This window comes from Rattus rattus, chromosome 1, assembly GCF_011064425.1.
Source record: "Rattus rattus isolate New Zealand chromosome 1, Rrattus_CSIRO_v1, whole genome shotgun sequence".
Lineage (NCBI taxonomy): Eukaryota > Metazoa > Chordata > Mammalia > Rodentia > Muridae > Rattus > Rattus rattus.
This window is the reverse complement of record NC_046154.1, coordinates 264913073-264930441: the sequence shown is the minus strand read 5'-3', so window position 1 is coordinate 264930441 and position 17369 is coordinate 264913073. Positions and strand designations below refer to the sequence as shown.

The 17369-nt window shown below is 40.2% G+C and overlaps 1 protein-coding gene across 1 annotated transcript in view; it reads right to left on the bottom strand.

The window, feature by feature from the left end:
- The window catches only part of LOC116890351 (mucin-19-like), a 32669-nt gene that overhangs the window by 13755 nt on the left and 1545 nt on the right, over positions 1–17369 (bottom strand). Inside the window, exons 3-5 of the mRNA XM_032891006.1 lie at positions 16087–17325; positions 8961–9140; positions 7983–8045 (exon numbers count right to left, since the gene is read on the bottom strand). Coding sequence (XP_032746897.1) covers positions 7983–8045; positions 8961–9140; positions 16087–17325 — 1482 coding nt within the window. The remainder of the gene's footprint in view (positions 1–7982; positions 8046–8960; positions 9141–16086; positions 17326–17369) is intronic.

The window sequence follows — 17369 nt, the reverse complement described above, 5'->3', positions numbered from 1 at the left end:
ATTTGGTCAGGGAAGAATTGTGTTGATGTGTTATCAGAGTAGACAACCTAACAATATTATGAGCTTAGATATCTATTTGTATGGGAAGTCATACGTATAACTGTTGCTTCCTGAGAGGACCAATAGAGCATTAACAGTATTAAAGAAGCTAGGTGGATCTGACCCATCAGAGGGTCTTTTGTCAAACCACTGCCTCTGAAGGAATGAACGATCTCACGTTTTGCTCCTTCCCATGAATCACTGGCGTTCCCTCGTCATAGAGTGAAAGCTGAATTCTCCCTCACCTGATAAGGCATGTGTGCTTGTTATGACAGATGTGCAAAGAAGAAATGGAATGTCTTTCTGAATTTCAATTATTTGTGTACAGTCCATTAGAATGCTTTTATTTCAGCTGTGGAAATTCCTTGACTCTGAAATTCTCAAATAATGTGTAATCATCTTGTCCAACTTCAAACTCTGAGAGCTGCAGCCTCTCCAGGTGAAACCACTGTGGTATGGTTTAAATAAGGAAAAGGCTGCAAAGTGATACATTTTTTCATCCCATTAAAATCATTTGGGCATCTTCTTTGTGTAGTTCTGTCTTCATCCTTGGGCTGCACTCATGAGCAGAATACTCAAGGATGTCTCTCCCAACATGGCACTCACTGTGGCAGCTGGTAACCAGAAGGGAATGAAAGCCACGAGAAACCTGGAGAGTTCACGGTTAGTATGTACTTTTTTGAGAGGAAAAAGTAAATTTTATGTAATATTTTTGGTCCTGATATATAGACACCAGCCAATAGGGTGGCACTCTCAACCCTATAAGGCTTAGTCTCTACAAATCCATGGTTGTCAGGGAATTCTTAGGCAAGCCTGCAGGCTGGATCCAAAGGGAAAATGCCTCCCTTTCCTCAGCTAACCTTCTCACTCATGTTTGCCATCTGAAGAGGGACCTGATTTTTTTTTTAAAGAAAAATCACAGAATAACAGCTCACCTATTAGAACTCCCTGAGTAGTGGCATTGCCTCCTGAGGAAGTTGTAGCCTCTGAGAGAGAAAGCAAAGGAGTAAAGACAGTGGTCTAGAAAAGTGTGCACTGTACTGTTATGAAAATGCAATGCTTACATCTGAGGTGTATTTCCATAATTCCGTGTATTAGATTCCACTGGTTCTTTAGTTTCCAAAGAGATTGCAGTGGAACGCAATCTTTGCTCATGACTTCAACTATGTATGTGCCTAGCAGTTGATAAGAACTGCAGCTCCACAAAGTCACTCCTGAGACTTGTCATGCTAGAAGCTGTGCTATGCAATGATTCTCTGTGAAGTCAACTGAGACAGTTCTCAGCCATTTGCTTTGAATGTGTGTGGTCATTAGTTTAGACTGATTATCATCTAGCACAATGGCTCTCAACCTTCCTGCACCCTTTAGTGCCGTTTCTCGTGTTTTAGTAATCCATAACCAATAAATGATTTCAGCACTATTTCATGACTGTAATTTTCTGCTGTTATGAATTAGAGTGCAAATATTTTTGGAGAGAGACATTTATCAAAGGGATCACAAACCACAAGTTAAGAATCACTGATGGAGCAGATGCCTTTGTGAGCTTTGGAAGATAAAGGACGCAATACAATTTTTTTCTCCGTCATTTTCTTATCACTAAAGCTTAATAAATAGTGTATTTTCAGAAGATTTCAATGAGTTACTAGGAGGGAAAGTATAAGCCCATGTTCTGTGGCTACTTCATATTTTACTGTTTCGTTGACTTGGAGGGAAGTTGTGGCCACTGAGAAAACAAACGATGAAATAGATTATTGGTAAATATTTAAGGGCAACAAAAAACATCCTGTAGTCCTCTTTGAATAAATCAAAGGAAGCATCCACTGGTGGAAGGGCACATAGAATACTCATGTCATATTGCTGTCTCATCTGTGTTAGAAATGTGTGGGGCAAGAGTTGTGGCAGGGATAAGTTCTGTGGTGCCTGAAACCCAAATGGGACAGGAATTACCACTGTAGCTTTCGTTGGTTTCTGGAAGACTTACTCTTCAGAACTCTACAGAGTCCTACCTAGTCCCCTTTCTCTCCCACCTGCAATGGGGTGTATTCTCCACTGACTATTCCATTCCAAAGCAATCAAAGGGATCGGATTCTCAACTTGAGACGGTATTCCTAACAGTCTACAAGAGAGAGGCAAGTAGCTTTCTCCCATAAACATTTACTTACTGCCCAGAAGTAAAATGCAATGAGTTAGTAGGTATGCTGAGAATTTTAAATATCAAGAACATACTCATTATTTGTATTGCTTTGGGGACATAGAAACCTTTGTATAGGAATGTTTCTAAAGCTTATTTATGTTATTTCTAATTCAGAATAGAGATCTCATGAATATTTTTATATATAGGAAAAATTCTGCAGAACAATTGGACCACCCATTCTATTTCAATAAAGGCTATTGGTTTATTCTTACAAATATTAAGTGTCAAAATGAGGATTTATTTTTCCCTAAGATGCACAGTCACTGAGTAACTACAGGATTTTGCAGGAAAACTACTTCTAGATAGGTCACTGGAATGGCCCAGATATGTCAGAGGAATTTCAGCCAGTATTCATGCTCATTCCCACATCATGGGTTGGTCATCTCCAGCTGTCATGAATTCAGTTCTAGCACTTTCCAAAAGAGCTGTAGCTCCTAATGAAATAGAAAGAGTGGAGGTAAGGAGTCTGGGGTATCTCAGGTAAGGTTAAAAATTATTGGTGCACCATCTCAACAACGTGGCTGTATGAAAGTCATCATGTATAGCCTAGTAGTGGTGGTGGTGCATTGAGAGCAATCACTTTGCTTTTTATGGTAAAACAGATATCTTGTGTTACTTTCGTTCACATATTCACATGAACATAGCCAGTTCTGTGTGAAGTCTGTTCTGAAAGGGAATTAATGCATCGTTATTACTATTTGGGAAAGGACAAGAAGAGGGAAGGCAGAAGCATAGATACCAAAATCTAACATCACTCAGTCCATAAGATCAAAGACTTCAATCTGATACAGATATTATCTGTTATAGTTAAGACACCACCATTTTTTCCAAATATGCATTTATAATCTCATGTTTTCTTACCTGTTACTACAGGCTGTTTTGATGGCACTAAAATAAAAAAATATATAAAATATTTATAAATATATAACTCAATCCCTAAAATTTTATTTGTATACCAGATTATGAGTATCGGAAGACAATTACATTCTTTATGATTCTCTCTCTGCTCCCCCTCCCCTAGTGTACATGTGTGCGTTTGTTTTATTCCAGTTGTGTGCATATGTGTGGGTGTGCTTGTGTGTGTGTGTGCTTGTGTATGCTTTTGTGTGTGTTTATAACTTGTGATTCATGTGATTTAATCCAGTCGTGTGCATGTGTATGTGTGCTTGTGGGTATGTGCCTGTGCATGGATGTGCATACGTGTGTGTGTGTGTGTGTGTGTGAGAGTGAGAGAGAGAGAGAGAGAGAGACTCGTGATTCAGGTTATTTTAGTCTAGGTATGTGTTCATGTCTGATATTCTCTGTGAGTCTTAACCTCAACTTTCTCTTTACTTAATATTTGATACTTTTCCCCATTAATCTACACAACCAGATCTTGACCTTGGGATCCTCTTCTGTCAGCCCCCAAGTTGCTGAGATTACAAGCTTGTGCTACCCTCTCTGATCCAGCTAACATTTTTTGAACTTTCAAGTGGACAGGACAAGAACAATATATTGATATACATTATACAAATGTATTTTATGCAACTTATATTCAATTAGTTCATCTGGGATTCTGTCAAATTGTCCTAATAAAAAAAGATAGAGTCAGGATGAGATATGTTTGGAAAGTGTATTATAACACACTCCTTCAAGAAATCTAAGTTATGAATCACTAAGCTAAAAACAAGTCATTGCCTGTCTCTCACGTAAATGTCTGCACAACTGTAGTTCTTCTGTGACTGTAATGAAAGATTAAGTCTTGAAAATGGTAAACGCAATTTAAGATCAATATACTCCACTGGTCCCTTGAAGGCATTTTGTCACTTTACAGTGATGGTGTCCTACATTTGAAATAAGCCATCTAGCTCATGTTTGTTTGACTTACCATAGTTTGAATAATGAATATATAAACTTATTTGAGTATCATCCAAATATTCATCTTTTCTAATACCCAAGTAGAATAAATGAAGCATAAATCCTTGTCAGAAAAGAGTGAGCCATCTAGTCCTTAAGTCTACAGATTGATCACTCAAATCTTTTCATTTAGTCTATTCACTAAAGCCTCGATTTTATGCAATACTCTGCAAACTAAGAAATTACACTACTGTCATTGAGAGGTTTTTTATCTTGTGTGTGTGTGTGTATGTGTGTGTGTGTGTGTGCATTTTATTGCATGCATATATGGTATGTATGTATGTATGTATGTATGTATGTATGTATGTATATAGAGATGCACATTCAAGTATAAACTTGTTGCCTGGGGAGCAAGAAGCAAATATTAGATACCCTGCAACTTGAGTTACAGTCAGTTGTAAACTGCCATGCGAGTACTGGAAATTGAGTCCAGGTCCACTGCAAGAGCAACACATGATCAAAGCGCCAAGCTATCTCTCCAGCCTCTGATGTTGTTGTTGACGCCATTGTTGCTGCTGGTGGTGGTGTGTGTATATATGGTTATGTGTGTTTGTATGCGTGTGTGTGTGTGTGTGTGTGTGTGTGTGTGTGTGTGTGTGTGTGTGCGTGTGTGTTGGGGTGGGGCATGTGTCATGGCTCATATGTGGAGTTCAGAGGACAGAAAATTTTGTCAGTTCTAACCTTTCAGCTTTACATGGGTTCTGGGAACCAAACTCAATCTTCATGTTTATGTGGCAAGTGCCTTCACTGGCTGAGCCATCTTCTGGTGCAGAAATGAACACTTTCTCTAGTACTATGCCTCTGGGTCCCTCTCTACTCTGGATATTTAATGCACAATAACCTTGAAAAGGGACTTTAGTAGCATTGAGAAAACTAAATTGCTATATAGGCATTTGTGAACTTGATGTCAAGTTCAGTCGGAATGATATAAAGGGGCTACAAAATGGTTAATTAATAATCCAGCAGCGTTATATTTTTTGCCAACTAAAACTCTCTGAAGCCTGTTGCAGAAAAATAGAACTGGTTTCCTATGTTAAAATTTTATGCCCCTTTTTGTTACTCATGTCTTCGGTTTTCATTAGAAATGGGTGACAAGCTTTTCTACAGGATCATTAAAGATCACGGTGCCTTATTCTTTAAAGACAAAGGTATCGCACTAAAAAGCAGAGACATTGGGATGAGGTAGAAATAGCAGTTCCACCACATGACTTACTACAACCAAACTGACACCTGGTTAGACAATGTCTTTGGCAAGGTTTTTCATGAGTAATATGTGAAAATAGTAAACATTCCCATAAACAAATGAGATGATGTCTTTAAATAAATAATTTACATTCCTAATCAGCAAGTCTAAAAACGTGTCAAAAATGCATTGGACAACCACATTCACAGTGGTCCCTCCTGATGAAAATGTTGTGCTAAGGCCATGTGGGACCTGAACTCAATCACAAAGCCATGGGTGGTGATATGGTTTTGAGGGAGCACCACCCCACCTGGGTGGGTGTCACCCGTGAGCTCATCCAGCATCATGGCCTTCGGCAGCAGCAGCAGTCAATTACTGCAAATTCAGCAACAGAGCAGGCCAAGAAAACAGGCAATATACAGCTGCCATACTCTCTGAAAATCCAGGGAGGAAACAGAAATTAAGGAAGAAAATGCCTACCCAACAAAGGAGAAACCCAGAATTGAGTACCCAAACCCATATGACTGGATGCTGACATTAGAACACAATCAACAAAGGAAATACATTTCCATCAAAGCCCAGTTATCCTACTACAGCCCAACCTGAATATTGCAGCATGGGTGCAGCACAAGAAAAAGACTTTACCACCAACTATAGGATGATAGAGGCCCTTAAAGGGGGAAATTAATGAATTCCTCGAAGAAATCAAAGAAAACACAAAGGAAACAGTCGAAGGAAGCCTTTAAAACTGTTCAGGACCTGAAAATGAAAATAGACTCAATAAAGAAAATAAAAATGAAGGGAATTCTGGAAATGAAACCTTTAGGCATTTTAACAGGAGCTACGGAGGAAACAGAATAGAAGAGATGAATGAGGAATGTCAGACATTGAAGATATGATAGAAGAAACGGATACACTGGTCAAAGAAAACGGTAAATCTAAAAGCCTTCTGACACAATACATCCAGGATGTTGGGCACAGTACGAAAAGACCAAACCTAAGAATAATAGGAATAGAGGAAGGAGAAGAATCACAGCTCAAAGAGCCAGAAAATATTTTCAACATAATCAGAGAAGAAAAATTACTTAGCCTTAAGAAAAATTTCCTAACCTCAAGAAGGAGATACCTATAAAGGTACAAGAAACATAGAACACTAAATACATGGACAATAAGAGCTCTCTTGCTACATAATAAAACACTAAATATATAGAACAAAGAAAGAATATTAAAAATTGTAAGGGCAAAACACCAAGTAACACAAAAAAAGGTAGAACTATTAGAATTATACCTGAATTCTCAATGTATACTTTAAAAGCCAGAAGGGCCTCGATAGATGCCCTGTAGACTTGTAGAAGCCACAGATGCCAGCCCAGACTACTATACTAAACAAAACTTCAATCACCATAGAGCAAGAAAACAAGACATTCCATGATAAAGTCAAATTACACAATATCTATCTACAAATCTAGCCCTGCAGACACCCTTCCACGATTCTTCAGTTTTGGTGCAAGCACTCTCATTTGACACATAGATTATGAATAGTTCTCAGTACAGTTAAAATCCCCTAGGATAGAAGCAGGATTCAGGCAAGTTAATATGTACAAGGTATTTGTGCATTTTAGACACTTCATGTGCTTTTCACAGTAATTTTTTTATCTTTTGTGTGTGGGTTTAGATGACTCACAAATGCTTTCTTTGTGTGCTAACCGTTCTGTGTTTTTATTTTGTCAATTAAGTTCTATTTAATATATCTAGTAAAAATCAAGATAAGTGAACACTGGTCTACAAGTCACGTTTTTAAAAGAAAAGGTTCTATCTCCTAAAAACCATTGACCAATCAATTCATTTATATTTTAATCTATTTCTTCAATGCAAAAAACAAGAGCATTATACCATGCAAGAACTGCTTAGTAAGAGATAATAATTCCTCCTGCATGGTTTATATATTTGTCATTGAAAGGTCCTTTATTTCTCCAATAAAAATCAGAATAAAAAGTTCTCAATAAACGTAATATTTTAAAAATTAGGTTGGTTGTTTGCTTAATTTCTAATTTCATTATTTTCAAAATTCTTGCTGTATCAAATTTTGATCTAGGATCTCCAATTTCCACCGGTTAGTCTTTTAAATATTAATATATTTTAAACATAATGCTTCGCCCAAAGCTGAAGCAGTTGCCTGCTCTGCTGAACCTGTTCAATCCAGTTGGAAAGCAAAAAGGTTCTGCCTAGAAACTGCTGTTATACTACCAATGCTATACAAGGAAAACCCACAGCGAAACTAAAATACTCACTTTCTAAGTTTTGAATTTACGTCAATCATTCTTTTTCAGTGGGTCCTTTTAAAAATACTCTCAGATTTGTTATAAATAGCTGAGGTCTTTCTTTGTATTGGCCATTGTTGGGATACCTTGATATGCTGGTGGCCTCAATGCCAGAAGGCCCGCCTGTGTTGTTTTGTCACTAAGTAGACGCCCACAGAATTGTCTGTTCTACCTGAACAACACTCGACAAAGCTGGGATTATATCGACTTCTAAGATTTCTGAGAAATGAAGGCAGATATCAAATATTCTTTTGTGTTCCCTTCTGTGCCCCACCCCCTTTCCAAATACCCCAATGCCTTTGCTTGTGATTTTCTGACCCTTTACCGAATCCCAATGCAAACTCGTTACCTGGCATACTGGTGGTTCTTCCTGTGGCTACATTTGATTTGGCTGAGATTCCAGTTGTCCCTGCTAAGAGAAGAGAGAGAAGACAGAGGTAAGATAACTGGTATATTCACGATGTTTCCACAGCCACTTCTGCCACACACAGCACAGTTCCTTTTGTTTAAAGTGAAGTACAACAGCTCTTCCTAACTTCACCCAACCGCCAGGTCCTCATCCAATTTTGGACTGTATTTTCTGCTTCAGAGTGGTGTGTGATCATAATTTGTCATCATCAACAATTAGCCTTAATCCTACAAATATCTAAGAGTCACTAGCTTAGACTATTTAAATGCAAATTTCCCATCTCCTAGTAGAAACTCCAAGGCTGTTTGAAACAGGAAAAACCTGGGGTTTATGCTGTATGCAAATGGACTCGGGTCCCTTTTCAGCTTGTGGGACAATGGTGGCGAGGATAAAAGAGTATGTTGTCATTACAACAACTTAAAGGAACAGTAAGAGAATTCAAAGAGCTCCCGTTCTCCGTCCCCTCTCACGGCTTCTATAAGCACATTTGCACACATGAGGATAGTATATAATAAATATATTGTATAAGTTGTATATTATACATTATATATCATATATCTTATATATAATGCCAAACCTTGAACAACATCCTCACATTCGCACACCCATCTCGCCTTTTTAAATAAGACTATAGATTATGTTCAGGCTTTACTTCTGCCTAATCAATGATCGGATCTGGAAACAAATCTTTACATTAGTTTTCCCTCCCTCCTTTGCAACAGATTTCACCTTCCTGTCTTCTTTGGCTGAAGACAAGCTTTGTTGATATGCTTCTGTTAAAGAAACATGAAAAAAATAAAGCGTCCGGGGAGCAAGGAAGGGAGGGGGAGGGGAGGAAGGGTGTGAGAGACGGAGGAAAGAGGAGGAAGAGAGACGAGTGGAGGAGGATGAGCAGCCTCTGTACAGGTCACCTGGTACTGCATCGTGGAGCAGTAATGCGTGGCTTCTGGGCCAAAGGGTAAATGACTGCAGTTCTGTTCCGTTTGTCTGGCAGGCCTCCGTGGGGTGTCTCATGGTGAGCACCCACCTGCCAGGCACAAAACGCCACCTGTTCCTTTCCTAACCTGTCAACAATGCTGTCGTCAAACTTCTGGATTTCTGCCAGTCCAAGAAGTGAGGGATGACACTGCAGTCCAGTTTGAATTTGCACGTTGGAGGTATGTGGATTTCCACACTTGGAATTCCTACCTATCCCGGCTTATTATTAACTCTAAACCTGTAGGATGGAAGGCTGATGTTGCCTGTCCTTTGTCTTCCTGCCTGCAGCCCGGGAGCACGTCCCGTGATTCTGCACTGAGATGCTGGGTTTATCATGACTGAGGAGACTGCATGATTTTAAGGAGAAATGCACTCATACCTCTTATGGTAGGTGCTCTTTGTCTGTGAGACAATGTTAATTAAACACCTCTTTGACCTCTCTGAGGATAACAGCTGTTTCTATTTCTCATAGATAAATTACTAGTATGAATTTTATTACTGAGATTCCTAATCTCCAGAATGCCTTTACTTAGTTAATAGAAACTACCAAGCACCTTTTTTTGGAACTGAAGACTCTTTCTTTTATTTTGTTCACGAACTCTTAATAATTCATTTGGCCACTTACTTCCTGTTGCCTAGCAACAGTTATCTAACTTTCGTCTCATTTATTTCTGTTATATATCAACATACTTTTCTTTTACTTTTGACATTAATTATATTACTTCTCCATCCCTTCAAACATTCCCATATCGCCCTCCTTGTTCTCTTTCAAGTCAGTCAATCAATCAATCAATCAATCTCTTTTTTATTAATTGTTGTCACAGGGATCTCTAAATATTGGCCCAAATACTCAGCACTTACACTTCTCTCCCTATCCCCTCTACTCCCGTCCCTTCTGGTTTCAGAGCCTTGGTTCAAAGTGTCTGTGCCTCTTCAGTGCTTAAATGCACCTTCTAGTGAAATTAAAAGTACACCTGCTGCCTCAAGTTACTCTGTGGTTTTAGCTGCTTCCTACAGAACAGATGTTCAAGCTATATTTAAGCGGGGATAAGCCCTTGGCTTGCATTTCCATCCATTTGGTATATGGTATATACTGCTTTGCTGTTGGCAGATCTAATGTGAACCTGGTTTTCCTTCTTCCTTCCCCTAAGCCCATTCCAGTCCTTTCCCCTCCCTCTGCTTTTTCTCCATCCATCTCTCCCTCCATCTCTTATTCCCCTCCTCCCCTCCCCCTCCCTTCCTTGGGCCCCAGACAATTTATTTTTTTTCAGGTTTCAAATGAAATATTTTCTAACTCACAGAAATAAATGACTGACACCAAGACTTTTCCCAGCTACGAGGTGAGTTCTTTCTGTGTGTACATTTAAGAGTTTTGTTTTTGAAGAATGTTTTCTTCTGACTTACACAAAAAAAGACAGTAGGTCTTGTCCACTGACATTTTTTCTTATACATATTTGCGTATTGTATGTGTTGACCATGTTTGTCTGTTTCCGTGATACCTGCTTCCTTCCACAGTCCATTGTGTTCTTTGTTTGCAGTATCTAAGAAGACGGGCCTATCGGCTTAGACTTGTAACCAGAAGTCTCAGAGAAGAGAACTATATTGAGTTTGAGGCCAGCCTGGGGTACTCAGCCAGTGCTGGGCTGTCTCACCTATGTGAGTGTGAGACAAAATTAAATTAAAAGTTATCTGTAATGTTTGGGTGGAAGGAATCTTCTCACTCAGTCCCACCACTCCCCCAAAATCTGTATTCTTAGCCTGTTTTTATTCCTCGTTAGGCAACTTGCCATTTGGTCCTCATGTCTCAGATACATTTTCCTTCTCTCTGATTTGTTCCCTTGCTTCTTACAAAGTGCTATTTCTATCTGTGCTGTCCATGTATTTTTCTGTGAGTTTCCGAGCTCATATGTTACATCTCTTTGTATCCTTATCTTTCATTTAAAATACCTCCTAATATTTCATTTTTGTCTCGTTTCATGACAGTAATGTTTGAGAACTTGCTTGCTATCGCTAAAATTTTAATTCATGCACAGGAATCACTGTATAAAATTATGCACAGACATTGGGTCTGTTTTTGTTTTTGTTTTACGCTTATTCTGGATTGGGTTTCTGTGGTGGTGTAGCAGCGGGAGATCTATGCAGTGGTAGATGAGCTTCCGGCTGTGCCCCTTGTTTCTTAGACCAAGAGCTCCCTCTTATGTTTTTATAGAGAAGGGATCTTTTACAAGTGGGCTCTTTCCTTTGTGTGACTTCTGATTACTGACGCTATGTTGCATTAATACAACCTTGTCTTCATATGCTTCAGTATTTCCTCTGATACCCAGCCTGCACAGGTGTTCCTCCACATATTAAAATGGCTCCCCCTGTTCTAGAGAAGTTCGGGGTTTTCCCCAGCTGCTCAGTTATCTTTCTATGCATGCTCTAACCCTCATTTGTTCGACTTCACGGATGTTTCCACCTGCTGGTCTCTGATATTCTCCAGTATTGTTCTTCCAAGAGGGAACTGTTTCCTTCTGGTCCTGAGTTCTACCTGATAGAGATATGTGCTCTGCCATCGATGGGACCTTCCCATATGTCCCTCTTTTGATGTCCTTCCTGGCATCTCACCTCTGCTGTGAGAACTCTCCATCCTGTTTCCTGGAAGGTTCCTTCCCATTCTATGGAATCTTCACTACACTACTCCATCTTTAGACTATTTGTCTCTCTTTGCGGCTGATAGATATACCTGTATATTCTAGCTTAAGTATCTACCAATGTCTCATCTTTGTTAAAACAAAACCCCCATAGTGCCTTTGGTCATTTGTGCTGCAGTTCTTTGAGCACAGGTACGCATTCATGATCAAGCTGGTCTTGCCACTCTGTGCTTTTGATAAAAGTGTTTCTGGTATAAGTCAACGAAAATCAAATATTGAAACAGAGACACAATATCCAAGATACAAGATAAGGAAATTTCTCCATAGATTCATTAACGAACACTACATCTACATGTATTGTTTTCCAAAGGTGAATTTGGTGAGACCTGTTTTTAACAAATGATTCTGCTGGGGCCTCTCACTTGACAGCTTCTGTTATACTGGAATCAGAAATCTAATGAATCGTAGCTACTTGGCTGGGCAGTCCTCCAGTAGAGTAGTATGCATCTCACCCTGTCTGAGTATTTATCCACCAGGCTCCTTTTAACTCTTTTTTGACCTTTACTAAAATAGATTCTATGTTTAGAGGGTGCTTTCAATTATGCTTTCCCAATAGCTAAAATATACATGTCTTTGAGTTCTCTGAAATTGAGCATAGCCCTAGAATTACATTGGCTTTTTCTTATGGCCTGAGTCATTAATTAAGGTATACAGGTCGGCCTTGCCATACACTGGTGGTGCTAATGTTAAGGTCCTATTCCCAATTGGTTCTTTATTTATCAGTAATGATGCTATGGGCTAGTTGCTGGGCAGAAGGATAGGTGGGACTTCCGGGTCCCAGCAGGAGCTAACAGATGCAGGAGAGGATAGGAGTGTTTGACAAGCTTCCAAGGGAGAGAAGCCATTCAGCCATGTGAGATCCTGGGCAGAGCAACCACATTCTCCTTCTTCAGGTAGGATGCTGGGGTGTTGAGCTGGGACTGAAGGTGGTTGGTCAACTGAAGTTGAGAGCAGACTCTGAGTGCTGAGCTAAGAGTATTGGGAATGGCATGCTAGCACCATAGATTACTATTGCTCAGCTCCTGAGCCTTAAGGTAGGCTGAAATTGAGCAAAGGTGTGTGTCTGTGTTTTTCATCCTTGGATGGATCCAATACTCTCTGGGTGGCAGCTGGTAGTGCAGCCCATTTCCAGAGCATTAAGGCAAGGCAGCAAAAGCTACACCATGCGACAATACAGTCTCTTCAAAATAGAATAAGTATATTCTTTTTTAAATCCAACTAACTGTAGCTCTTATGTGAAGTGAGTTCTCCTTGGCACATACCCAAAAGACTATGTATCCTACTAAAGAGACATCTGTATGTCCATGTAACATTGCTTATTTACAATAGTGAGGGGATGGCGTTAACCTATGTGTCTGTCAACAGAAGAGTTGATAAAAAAAAATCTATGGTAAATTGTAAAACAGAATTTCCTTCAGCTCTAAAGATAAATGAGGTTATGAAATATGCCAGAACATGGATGGAAAAGAATGGTGCTCAGCCTGCATGCAGTTCCAGAACTAGCAGAGAAAATTACAAGCCACCAAGGAAAAATGAATCCTGTATAAATATGAACAAGCCAACGTTCCAGTTGTTGAATGGAACATATCATTTTTAAAAGTTCCTTATTTAGGTAAAATTTATGCTTAACTAGTATCCTGGTGACTGTGTGTGTGTGTGTGTGTGTGTGTGTGAGGGGGGGAGAGAGAGAGGAAAAGAGAGAGAGAAATTGGTATGGTTAATTTTACTTAAACATGAAATTTTGAGTCTGAAATGAGCTCATAATGAACCAAAATTCAAAGAGTGTTAGCTTGTGCCTTGTCTGAGAGCTAAGTCAGGGAAAATTGGGAATTGTGATGGCCATGATGATGGATTCAGTGGCCCTTCCCTAGACTTTACTGCTAGAGCTGACCAGTATGGGGTAGGGAGAACATGTGCACAGTCAGGACAGCATAGCGCTGTGGTGCCCTTGGAGGAGACATTTTAAGAAAATAGAAAACTAAAAATCTTGACATTGCTAGACATCTCTATGTCACTGTATGTCTCTGAGTTTCAGCGGATGGGTAAGTATCAGAGGAACCAGTGGGCTTCTGATGAAAGATTGTTTTCCTGCATAGCCACGGGCTCTGAAAACATTGTCTACTCACTAGAGTTGACTGCAGATGGGATCATCTCATCAGTTGGGGTCCTGGTTCTTTTCAAACTGAAAAATACATGTGTTCCTTGTTCTTTTATTAAAGGATAAGACATCAGACTGTCCTTTGCCTACAAAATATCTTACATAAGTTTACTTGTACTTTTTTCTTTGATGTTCTATCTTTCCAGATCCTTAGAGTCCCCAACGCCTTGTTTCTTTTTATGCTCAACCACTCACTATCAACTTGCTAATATTAATATATCTGAAGTTACTAGTTTATAACCTATGGTTCTAATAGGAACCAATTGTGAAGTTTTAAAATGTCTTTATTTCGGGGCACTTTATTTTCTAAGAGTACAGATTTTATGTGTCTGTTAAAACCCACATTAGATCCACTGCAGTCATTTCTAACTTCTACAAACCATGACCCACTAGCATACTCTGGATGTGGTGCCTCCTTCATCACGAGGCATATCCTGTTGCCTCTGATAAAAAATGTAGTATTTTTTTTAAAGGCTAGTCACAAGTCAATTGATTCCATTTAAAAAATTCTTCTAAGGCAGATAATGTGATGTACTCTTATTTATCAGGCATAGTGACTTGCTCCTAGAGTGGGGGATAACAGATGCACCCTGGAACTGGACGTAAGTCATCTCACCCCAAATTCTACATTGTATTTTGTGCTTCTCAAATGAGCTGTGGAAAGGCACCAATTTAAAAAGGTCTCTTTCTGTACAGACTTTGAATAAAATTTCAGAAAGTGAATTCAGACATACACGTGATAAAACTATGATCCTAGTGAAATGTCAAGACATTGTCATTGAATAAGACATCCAAACATTGCTTAAGATTGTTATGTGTGCAAATGGCTGTTCTTAAACGGAAGCCAAATGCTTCTTATGACATCGCAGACAATCAAAAAGAGTTCTGGGAGCTGGGCTTCAAACAGCGTTGTTAAGATGTGCTCTGTATGCCTGCAATCAGAAGGCACAGCTGACTGACTTGTCTGGGTCATCCTGGTATTTCTGTTCTACAGTTCGCCAACAGGACCTTAACAATGGTCACCCTACAATTCAGTCAGTTTAATTATCCAACTAAAGTAACTTTGTCCCTCTATAATTCAGTCAGTTTAATTATCCAACTGAAGTGACTCAGCTTCTTAATTTTGATGCACTATAGATGTTATTTGTTTCTACCCAGTGATTTTGATGTAGACATAATTTATTCCAAAAATAAATAAAATAATAAAAAATAAAAAATCCGAAAAAGAAAGCTGTGAAGGCTAACTCAAGAAATTTGCTAAGACCTGAGAAAGAGCTGGGAGATTTCTTGAGAAAATTCTCAAGGCCAATACTCAATGATTAAAAAACGAGGGGTGGGGAGAGGCAAAGAGAGGAATCAGAGGAGAAATGGAAGGAAAGTTCAAAGAAAGAAGAGAGGGGGTAGAAACATTTCTAATAAAAGTAAATAAAGTAAGTAAAGAAGAATAAAATCAGGTCATGGACTACTTGATACAACCACAAAGAACAGTCCATGGTTTACACCGAAGAAATGGCCTCATGCTATCACTGGAATTTCTGCTCAAATTAGACAAACTCTGAAGATTTTGAAGAAGTCCAGACATGTGCTGAATCTGGAGCTTCCTGTCCAGTGTGATGTGAAGAGAAGTGTAGTTAAGTTGGAAGGCTACAAGAAGTAAATCCCAAACCGATCAGGTAATTATCAAACTGTCCCACTAACACATCTACTCAGCTGCAGACATGTTATCCTAAGAAGATCCCATGAAACATTGATGCTCTAGGCACAGTTCTCGCAAACCTGTGGAAAAATTCATGTGCTGCCTTAATCCTCAACTCCTGAAGAGGCTCTGCACTACCTAATGTTGTACCGATGCTAGAGGCCCCAGAAGCTGATCTTCAGGTCGAACTACCCCTGCTGACTCCTGAGCTGCTTCCATCAGATCCCCGTGTTGAACTGGGCAGTGCTGTTGAACTTAGCAAACAGGAGCACTGGCTTGTGACAAGCTTTGAATGTGAACAGGATTCTGGGAAACGCATTTAAACAAAAAGAATGACCAACCTTTCCATATTGACAAGAACATCAATGTTTTCCTGACCGACCACATTTTTTTTTTTTTCCAGAGCTGGGGACTGAACCCAGGGCCTTGCGCTTGCTAGGCAAGTGCTCTACCACTGAGCTAAATCCCCAACCCCCTGAGAGACCACATTTAACACAGAGAGCGAATGTTTGGAATTACCTGATATTGTGGCTGTGGTACCAGGATATCCAGAGGTAGAGACAGAGGCTGAGATTATATTTGAGACTGCGCTCAGGCCATTAGCGTCAGCTGTGGAAAGAGCAGGAGTTGAGCTTTCAGCAGAGACTGCGGAGGGGGCAAGGCTTGCAGGTGTAGAGGCAGGAGCTGAGGCTTCATTAAGCACGGCCACAGTGGTGGCAGTAGTGGTAGTGTAAACTATTCTAGAAATAGAAACTGCAATGGTTGAGGTAGCAGAAGATCCTGATGGTGAAAAAGGTACTCCAGATGTGGAGGCATCATGTGATTTGGGAATAGGGACTGCAAGGGAGGTGGTCATTGTGGTGGTAGTGGTATTGTCTGCTTTTACAGAAGTGAATGTTGAACCAGCTGAGGTATCTGCAGGGCCTACTGATGTACCAGGTTCTTCAGATGAGGAGAAACCAGCTGATGTTAAATTAGAAACTGCAGGAGAAGTGGAGGTTGTGAAGGAAGGAGTGTTGTCTGCTTCCACAGTGGTGGAAAGTACATTAGCTGAGGTAACAGCAGGTTCTGGTACTTCACCATATTCTCTGAATGTAGAGACAAAAGGTGAGGTTGCATTAGAAACTGCATTGGAGATGGCTGTGGAAGTGGGGATGGTGGTGGTTGTGGTGGTGGTGGGGTTGGCTGTGCTGGTTGTTGTGGTGGTGGTAGTAGTGGAATCTGCTTTTCCAGAAGTGAAGGTTGCACTGCCTGAGGTACCAGCTGGGCCTGTAGAAGAGGCAGGTTGACTAGATGTGGACGCTGCAGGTAACGTTCCATTAGAGACAGCCATGGTGTTGGTGGTGGTGGTGGCGCTAGTGGTGGTGTCTGCCTTTACAGCAGTGGAGGCTGCACGTCCTGAGATACCAATTGGTTCTGCTGGTGTGCCAGTTTCTCCAGATATGGAGGCAACAGTTGTTGTTTCATTAGAGAATGAAATAGTGGTGGTGGTGGTGGTGGTTGTGGTGGTGGTCCGGGTGGTGTATGCTTTTCCAGAAGTAGAGGTTTCACTGCCTGAGGTACCAGCTGGTCCTGTAGAAGAGCCAGGTTGACCAGATGTGGAGACAGCAGCTGACGTTCCATTAGAGACTGCCATGGTGGTAGTGCTGGTGGTTGTGGTAATGGTGCTGGTGCTAGTCTTGGCTGTGATGTCTGCTTTTTCAGAAGTGGGGGCTGCATTGGGCGAGGTGGCAACTGGTTCTGTTGGTGTGCCATCATCTCCAGATGTGGAGGCAACAGGTGTTGTTTCATTAGAGAGTACA